The 9,439-nt window shown below is 44.9% G+C and overlaps 1 protein-coding gene across 1 annotated transcript in view; it reads right to left on the bottom strand.

The window, feature by feature from the left end:
* Nucleotides 1-246: 246 nt before the first annotated feature.
* LOC138860399 (calcium/calmodulin-dependent protein kinase type II-like) overlaps nt 247-9,439 on the bottom strand; it is a 205,359-nt gene continuing 196,166 nt past the window's right edge. The window contains exon 3 of the mRNA XM_070117889.1: nt 247-642. Within this exon, the coding sequence (XP_069973990.1) occupies nt 416-642 (227 nt within the window). The 3' untranslated portion in view covers nt 247-415. The remainder of the gene's footprint in view (nt 643-9,439) is intronic.

The raw sequence follows: 9,439 nt of genomic DNA, 5'->3' as shown, positions 1-9,439 counted from the left end.
GCAATACAAGAATATACACAAATATCTACTATCACTTTGATTATGGTTCCTGTGTTGGTGGTAACGTGGTGTGCTGTGTGGTGGTAGTAGTAGGCAAGGTCTATGCAAGCCCTTATATAGACTTGTATATGTAGAAAAGGTATGAATGAGAGTGAAAATCTTCAAAATACAAGATATAATTCACCGGTTTCGAATATTTCTCCTGACGAAGATATATTCGACACCGGGCAAATACATCTCTCGTACTGTGAAGATACTCATTCTCATTCATACCCTTTCTACGTGCGTCAACACGAATACGGTTCATCGCTTGTATAGACCTTGGCAGTCGGTAGTAGATACGGTGTTGGAAATGGCTGTGCGTCGTAGTGTGTGCATGCAAGGGAGCAGGTGCACTGTTGGCAGATGTGTGTACCTAGTAACGAGTACACTGCTCCTCGAAGGGTGATAACTGTAGAACAGAATACACTGTGCTGGTGGGTGTAGCAGGTGTAGTAGGCGGAGTAGGTGTGGTAGGCGAGGGTGGCATGGACCGTGAGAGTGTATGGAAAGTGTCGTATAGTGAACTACGCTGATACTCACCTATATTTGGGTGTTGCAGCTTTCTGCAAATTCTCGCCTCTCTTTCGAGTTTCTGGAAGTCTGTAAAGATAAAAGAGAGGTGATTATAGCATCTATATACGCATCGCATATTGTCACTCAAATAAGTAAACAAACAAAGAAACAAACAACAGACAACAATCACGTCAAATTAGACACAATCATCTCAAATCCCTTTCCGGAGAACAGAGTGTCCAAGAACACAATCCGAAGCTCCTGGAACTCAAAGGAAAATCATTTCCGTTTTTTCCCCGGATTAACAATAATAATAAAAAAATAAAAAATGAACATGCCATATTTTCCGGAAATCAATAAAACCAAGATGCAAATGAGATCACCATAACACGCAAAGCAGCTTTTCTAGGACGATAAAGAAACAGGCAGATAAAAAAAAAAGTTTTTGAAGATGAAAGGGACGGAGGAGACGAAGATGAATAAAAGAAAGAAAAAGAAAACGACGGAGAAGAAAAGAAGACGATGATGAAGATGATGAAGAAATAGAATAATAATAATAATAATAATAATAATAATAATAATAATAATAATAATAATAAGGGGGTGGTGGAAAAGGAGGGAGAAGATGAGGAGCAAAATAAGGAAAAAAAAGAATGAAAAGAGAGAAAAGAAAGACGAAGACGAAGAAGAAACAGAGGGATAGAAGATGTAAAAACAAAACGAAAGAATAAAAGTAAGACATAAAAGACGAAGGGGAAAAAACACACACACACACCCACGAAAGGCGCCGAGATATGATAAATGGCCATCTTCTGCGAACCTAAGTCTTGACAATATCTCACTCTTAGACAGACACGGAAGAAATTCTACTCTAGAGTAAGAAAATAAAAACCATTTCTCTTTTCTCGTAAAATTCAGGAAATACGAAAACGTTCATTTTTATGACTCGAGGCACGTTGCTTCGCCTCCCTTCCCTTCACTTCTCTTCCCTTCCCCTCCCCTCCCCTATACTCGCTTCCTTCTTTCTCCCTCTTCTCCTCCCTTCCTACTCTTCCCCTCCTTCCCCCCTCCCTTCCTTCTTTCTCCCTCTTTTCCTCCCTCCCTTCGCTTTCCCTCTCCTCCCCTCCCCTCCACTCCCTTCCTTCTCTTCCCCTCCTTTTCCCACCCCTCCCTTCCTTCTTTCTCCCTCTTTTCCTCCCTTCCTTCTCTTCCCCTTCCCTCTACTCCCCTCCTTCTTCCTCCCTCCTTTTCCCTCCCCTCCCTTCCTTCTCTTCCCCTCCTTTTCCCTCCCCTCTACTCACCTACCTCCCCATCTTTCTCCCCCTCCCCTCTGTTCCCTCCCCCCCCTCTCCTCTCTCCCCTCGCGCGACGCATCTCCCCTCGTCCCATTGATCCAGCAGGTGCGGCAAGTCGAAGGAACAATCAAGGACAAGCTATTGACAAAAGTGACGAGAGAGGAAAAAAAGTGGGAAGAAAAAAAGGAAGAAAAAAAGGAAGAAAAAGGGAAGAAAAAAAGGGGGAAAAAAGGGAAGAAAAAAGGAAGAAAGAAAGAAAAAATGAAGAATGAAAAAAGGGAAGAAAGAAAGAAAGAAACAAAAATGAAGAAAGCAAACAAAGGAAGAAAGAAAGAAGGAAGAAAGAAAAAAACAAAGGAAGAGAGGAAAAAAAGAGAAGAAAGAAAGAACAGAAAAGAAAAAAAAGAAACAAACAAAACGGCACACATCTCCTCGGGCGCCTCCAGGAACGCGCGTCGGCCCCGGAAAGCGACAATTTCCCCGCGCCCGACCAGGAGGGGAAATCGGGCGGGACACTTTCGAGAAGGCGCACACGGGCGGCCGGGCGGCGGGCTCCTTCGGCCACGCCCACTTGGAGGCCGAAGGGGGGGGGGAGAGGGGAAGAGGGAGGCAGGAGAGAGGAGGAGGACGAGCAGGGGCAGGGGGAAGGGGAGGGGGAAGGAGAAGGGGAGGGAGAGAAAGAGGAAGAAGAGAAGGGAGGGGGAAGGGGAGGGGGAGGGGGAAGGGTGAGGGGGGTGAGGGGAAGAGGAGGACGGGGAGAGGGAGTGTCCTCGCCAGCTAACCCGCCAACCCACCCAACCGAAGTCCGCCCGCCGCCCACCCTCCTGACCTTGGCGCCTCCGAGGTCATTTGGAGGTCGCAACGGCAGCGAGGGGAGAGGGGGGGGAGGGAGGGGGGAGGGGGTGGCGACTCCACCGACATGATCAGAGGTGCCCCGCCCCCAGTCCCCCCCCCCCCCCCCGCGGCCTCCGAAGCCCTTCGGAGTCGTGCCTCTGGTCGTGACAGCTCGAGGCACTTCGGAGCCCCCCCCCCCCCCCGTTTCCTATTCCTCCTCCTCCGATCTCCCCTTTGCTCCTCTCCTTCTCTCTACGACCTTCCATTACCCCTTCCCTTCTCTTCTATTCTCATTGCTCTCGCTTTCCCCTTCCCTCTTCCCCTATCCTTTTCCTTCTTATTCCTTTCTCTTCCCTCTTCCCTCTCCTTTTCCCTCCTTCTCCCTATTTCTTCCCTCTTCCCTCCCTTCTCCCCTTCCTTACCTCGTCCCTCTCCTTTCCCTCTACAGCCTTCCAACCCCCTTATCAGCGCCTCTCGATAAGCCCCTCCTCGCCACCCGATAACGAGCGATAACGACAAGGTGACATAATGGAGATAAGTCCATTACGACCCTCGCTAACACACACAAACAAACAAACGAACGAACAAATAAATACCCCGAGGCACATCACCCCCCCCCCCCTCTCTCTCTCCTTTCCCATCTACCGCCATTAAAGGAAATAAATAAGAAAAAAATAATAAAGAAAAAAATAAAGAAAAATAAAGAAAAAGAAAATAAAAAATAATAAAGAAAAAGAAGAAGAAAAAAGGAAGAGAAAGATCAATACAAGCATAAACACAACACAATTAACAGCGCAGAGTAGCAGGTACTTCCGGCCTTGCGTGGCACTTCCGGGTCCCTCGCGTGAGTCATCGATCGAGACGACCCGAGGGCGGCGGGCACGGGCGTGAGGGAGTACGTAAAGGAGGCAAATGGATTAACGAAAAGAAAAACAAACAAACAATAATGGCTGCAAGCAGATAAGAAAATTAGATAATACAGAGATTAAAGAGTATAAAAAATACGCTTATTGTGTTATGAGAGGGCCTTTGTTCTCTACCTCCACCTGATATGATCCCCCCCCCCTATAAAAAAAGGTTCCCCTCCCTCCCTCCCTCACCCCCTTACCCTCCCTCCCCAACACGTCTACCTCCCACCTCCCCCCTCCTCCCTTGCATCTCCCCCTCCACAACTACTCCCCCTACCCCCATGTCCAACATATCTACACCCCCTTCTCCTTCCCTACCGTGTCCATACCCCCTCCTCCCTTGTTTATCCCCTCCCCCTCTCCCCCCTCCCTTCCAGTTCCGGCACCATGCCTTCCCTGACAACGCTCGCGTATTTTCTGTTTATTCGGCTGCTGTTTCCACCTTCATTTTTTCGGCTGCTGTTTCCACCTTCATTTATTCGGCTGCTGTCTCTACCTTCATTTATTTGGCTGCTGTTTCTGCCTTCATTTATTCGGCTGCTGTTTCTACTTTCATTTATTCGGCTGCTGTTTCTACCTTCATTTATTCGGCTGCTGTCTCTACCTTCATTTATTTGGCTGCTGTTTCTGCCTTCATTTATTCGGCTGCTGTTTCTACTTTCATTTATTCGGCTGCTGTTTCTACCTTCATTTATTCGGCTGCTGTTTCTACCTTCATTTATTCGGCTGCTGTTTCCACCTTCATTTATTCGGCTGCTGTTTCTACCTTCATTTATTTGGCTGCTGTTTCTGCCTTCATTTATTCGGCTGCTGTCTCTGCCTTCATTTATTTGGCTGCTGTTTCTGCCTTCATTTATTCGGCTGCTGTTTCTGCCTTCATTTATTCGGCTGCTGTTTCTGCCTTCATTTATTCGGCTGCTGTCTCTGCCTTCATTTATTCGGCTGCTGTCTCTACTTTCATTTATTCGGCTGCTGTTTCTATCTTCATTTATTCGGCTGCTGTTTCTACCTTCATCTATTCGCCTGCTGTTTCTACCTTCATCTATTCGCCTGCTGTTTCTACCTTCATTTATTCGCCTGCTGTTTCTACCTTCATTTATTCGCCTGCTGTTTCTACCTTCATTTATTCGCCTGCTGTTTCTACCTTCATTTATTCGGCTGTTCTGTTTACCTTAATTTATTCGCCTGCTGTTTTACCTTCATTTATTTGCTTGGTGTTTCTACCTTCATTTAATCGGCTGCTGTTTCTACTTTCATTTATTCGGCTGCTGTTTCTACCTTCATTTATTCGCCTGCTGTTTCTACCTTCATTTATTCGCCTGCTGTTTCTACCTTCATTTATTCGGCTGTTCTGTTTACCTTAATTTATTCGCCTGCTGTTTTACCTTCATTTATTTGCTTGGTGTTTCTACCTTCATTTAATCGGCTGCCTGTTTCTACCTTCATTCATCCGCATGCTATTTCTACCTTCATTTATTCGGCTGCTGTTTCTACCTTCTGAGAGAGTAAAAACAATAAATGTAGTAGGAGAAAGAAAGTAAATCAAGTAAAGGACAAATGGAAGGAAAAAAAAGAAAGAGAGAAATAAAGAGTGAAACAGGAGGAGTGAAAAAATAAAGAGAAAGGAAAGAATTAAAAACTAAAGAGAAAGAATGAAAAAAGAAAGAAAGAAACATTGAAAAAAGAAAGAAAAAAAGAAAGAGAAAGAAAGAAGAAAGAAAGAAAGAAAGAGAAAGAAAGAAGAAAGAAAGACAAAGAGAAAGAAAGAAAAAAGAAAGAGAAAGAATTACAAAAAGAAAGAATCAAATAAAGAGAGAGAAAGAAATATAGAAAAAAAGAAAGAGAAATAAATAAAGAAAAAAAAGAGAATCAAAGAAAGAGAAAGAAAGAAAATACGCAGGGAAGACAAATAAGAAAAGAAAAGAAAAAGGAATAAAGAAATGACAGCGAAAGAGCTGGAGAGGCGCGGAGATGAGCGACTGGCATCCCCCAAAGCCGACAAACATGAGCACATCAAACACAATTCCCTTTCGGACAATAAACCGAGACAAACAAGTGTTACCACAGCCGCCACAAAGAGCGAAAAGGAGGACGGGGGGGAGGGAGGGAGAGGGAGGGATGGAGGAAAGGAGAGGGAGGGGGAGGAAGGGAGGAAAGGAGAGGGAGGGGGAGGGAGGGAGGAAAGGAGAGGGAGGGGAGGAGGAGGAAAGGAGAGGGAGGGGGAGGAAAGGGAGGAAAGGAGAGGGAGGGGGAGGGAGGGAGGTTGGGAGGAATAGAGGGAGAGGGTGAGAGAGAGATAGAGAGAGAGAGAGAGAGAGAGAGAGAGAGAGAGAGAGAGAGAGAGAGAGAGAGAGAGAGAGAGAGAGAGAGAGAGAGAGAGAGAGAGCGAGAAAGAGAGAGAGAGAGAGAGAGAGAGAGAGAGAAAGAGAGAGAGAGGGAGAGAGAGAGGGAGAGAGAGAAAGAGGGAGAGAGAGAAAGAGAGAGAGAGAGAGAGAGAGAGAGAGAGAGAGAGAGAGAGAGAGAGAGAGAGAGAGAGAGAGAGAGAGAGAGAGAGAGAGAGAGTAAGAGAGAGAGAGAGAGAGAGAGAGAGAGAGAGAGAGAGAGAGAGAGAGAGAGAGAGAGAGAGAGAGAGAGAGAGAGAGAGAGAGAGAGTAAGAGAAAGAGAAAGAGAGAGAGAAAAAAAGAGAGTAAGAGAAAGAGAAAGAGAGAGAGAGAGAGAGAGAGAGAGAGAGAGAGAGAGAGAGAGAGAGAGAGAGAGAGAGAGAGAGAGAGAGAGAGAGAGAGAGAGAGTGTAAAGAAAGAGAAAGAGAGAGAGAGAGAGAGAGAGAGAGAGAGAGAGAGAGAGAGAGAGAGAGAGAGAGAGAGAGAGAGAGAGAGAGAGAGAGAAAGAGAGAGAGAGAGAGAGAGAGAGAGAGAGAGAGAGAGAGAGAGAGAGAGAGAGAGAGAGAGAGAGAGAGAGAGAGAGAGAGAGAGAGAGAGAGAGAGAGAGAGAGAGAGAGAGAGAGAGAGAGAGAGAGAGAGAGAGAGAGAGAGAGAGAGAGAGAGAGAGAGACAGAGAAAGAGCGAGAGAGTAACAGAAGAGAAAGATAGAGAGAGAGAGAGAGAGAGAGAGTAAGAGAAAGAGAAAGAGAAAGAGAGAGAGAGAGAGAGAGAGAGAGAGAGAGAGAGAGAGAGAGAGAGAGAGAGAGAGAGAGAGAGAGAGAGAGAGAGAGAGAGAGAGAGAGTAAGAGAAAGAGAAAGAACGAGAGAGAGAGAGAGAGAAAGAACGAGAGAGAGAGAGAGTAAGAGAAAGAGCGAGAGAGAGAGAGAGAGAGAGAGAGAGAGAGAGAGAGAGAGAGAGAGAGAGAGAGAGAGAGAGAGAGAGAGAGAGAGAGAGAGAGAGAGAAAGAGAAAGAGAAAGAGAGAGAGAGAATGTAGCGGCACTGACTCACACCAACGAACATGAAGCCTAAATATGTCCGAGATAAAAAAAAAAAAAAGAAAAAAAGAAAAAAGAAAAAAATCCGGAAACAGCTGACTCGGTCGCTTTGCATGCGCTTCGTTTTTCTTTTTCTTTTTGCCTGATCATAATAAAAGTGATACTAACGCGATCACTAATAATAGATAATGGTAATACTAATACTAATACTGATTACTAATAATACTGCAGCTGATGATAAATATAATGATGATGATGATGATGATGATGATGATGATAATGATGATAATGATGATGGTGATAGTGTTGATGATGATGATGATTATAAGGATGGTGGGGGAATTGGCAATGAAATTAATAATAATAATCCTAAAAATAATTGGAATTGTTAAAATCATCAATATCATTATCTCACAAACACAGATCTATCTTTTTATCAATGTTACAAATCTTTATTTCTTTACTAATGTTAATGTTATCCATCATCATTCCTCACCCTCACCATTGCAACCCCTCTTATCGCCATCAGTTTCATGAAAGTCCCAGCTGTTTACGTACAACAGATTTGAATTTTGTAAACGACTCTGCATTCTCGCTTGCTTGTGAATTCGCCAAGTAAATGCGTGACTGCGAGAGCACGCGCAAGCAAGCAGTCCGTCAGGCGAGGCAAAGCGCCCTGTGTCAGCTCTTCCTCCAGGGCTGCTGACAACCCAAGGCCAAACGCTCCAGCTGACGGGCGCGGAGACAGACGGCCGCCATGTTTGTTTTGCCGCCGTGACAAATGAGCATCTGCGCCGCAAACCCCGCGCCGCCTCTCCTGCAGCTCATCCCGGCCGGAGGAGGGGGAAGGGGGGAAGGGGGGAGGGAGTGGAAGGTTGGGGAAGGGGGAGGGAGTGGAAGGTGGGGAAGGGGGGAGGGAGTGGAAGGTGGGGGGAGGGGGAGGGAGTGGAAGGTGGGGAGGGAGGGGGAGGGGAAAACGGAGGGAAAGAGTGGAAGATGGGGGAAGGGGTGGGTGGAGACGGAGGGAGGGAGTATGGAAGGTGGGGGAGAGGGGAGAGAAAGAAAAGAGAAAGGTTGATGAGGAATTGACAGGTAGATAGAGGGAGAGGAGTGGGAGAGGGGAGGGAGGAATGGAGGAGGGAGGGAGAGAGGGAGGAGGGAGAGAGGGAGGGAGGGAGAGGGAGAGGGAGAGGGAGGGAGAGAGAGAGAGAGAGAGGAAAAATGCGAGAGAAAAGAGAGAGAGAGAGAAAGATGAAAAAGAGAAAGAGAGAGAGAGAGAGAGAGAGAGAGAGAGAGAGAGCAAAGGAAATAGAGAGAAAAAAAAGATAATCGAGAAAAATAAATAAAAACGAAATATAAACAGAAAGCGAGCGAACGAAACAAGTTGAACACGAAAAAGGAAAGAAAAAAAGAAAAAAAAGAAAAAAAGGAAGCCCCATGTGGGAACTCGTCAAAAACATGTCGGTAGGATCGAAAATATGTAGACGCGAGGCAGAAAAATGCCGACCATTGCAATACCCTCCTCACAAAAAAGGGGAAGAAATGAAAAGAAAAATACGGGAAAAAGGAAAAAAGAAAGAAAATCCGACTCAGCAGAACGACGTCAAACCGAACCCCCCAAATTGTCCTCTTAAGAAAAAAACAAGTCCATCTTGAATTCTACGAATCGTCGACAAATAAATCCTCAACTTGGTGCTAGCGAACGCCATTCGGGTTAAGAACAATAAGCTAAACATAAAGAAAAACAAGTGAAACATAAACCAACGAGTGAAATAATGCGCGAAGGACATCTGATAATTTTCAGGCAAGAATTTTCTGGGAATAAATGTCACATCTCTAAAAAGATTAACGTCAGAATATAAGTCTATAAATAAATATGCAACTCGAAGTTCAAAAAAAAAAAAATAAATAAATAAATAATAATAATAATAATAAATAAAATAATAATAATAAAAAATCATAATCAGTATTTTCTCCACGCCATTTCATAATCCTTATCGTCCTCTCCTCATTTACACTTTCTTTCCGCATTTCCTCTCATCGCGTGTTCCCTTGCCTCCCAAACGGGCATTGCGTTCAATCAGCCAACAAATAACATCAAATTCCATCCGCCGAAATAGCCGATAAATCTTCCTAAAAGTCATCGTCATCGCCATTACAGTCATTATCATCGCCCAAACTCAAATTCCTCTTCCCTTCAATTTCTCTAACGCAACCGTTTATAATTACGGTCATTCATTCCTATTGGTATGCGGAGGAACGAAAAGTGGTCCATATGCCTGGGGGAAATAAAGGCTATGTATACGTGGATCCAAAATAACTTCGTAAGGGCTATGCTGATACGAATCGAGGACTATATAGATTATATACAGAATAATAAAGCAATTAAAGTATAGACAAATTATCAAAAAGTAATATGAACAACAACT

Source organism: Penaeus vannamei, chromosome 41, assembly GCF_042767895.1.
Source record: "Penaeus vannamei isolate JL-2024 chromosome 41, ASM4276789v1, whole genome shotgun sequence".
NCBI classification, from domain to species: Eukaryota; Metazoa; Arthropoda; class Malacostraca; order Decapoda; family Penaeidae; genus Penaeus; species Penaeus vannamei.
This window is presented reverse-complemented; position numbering and strand designations above follow the sequence as displayed.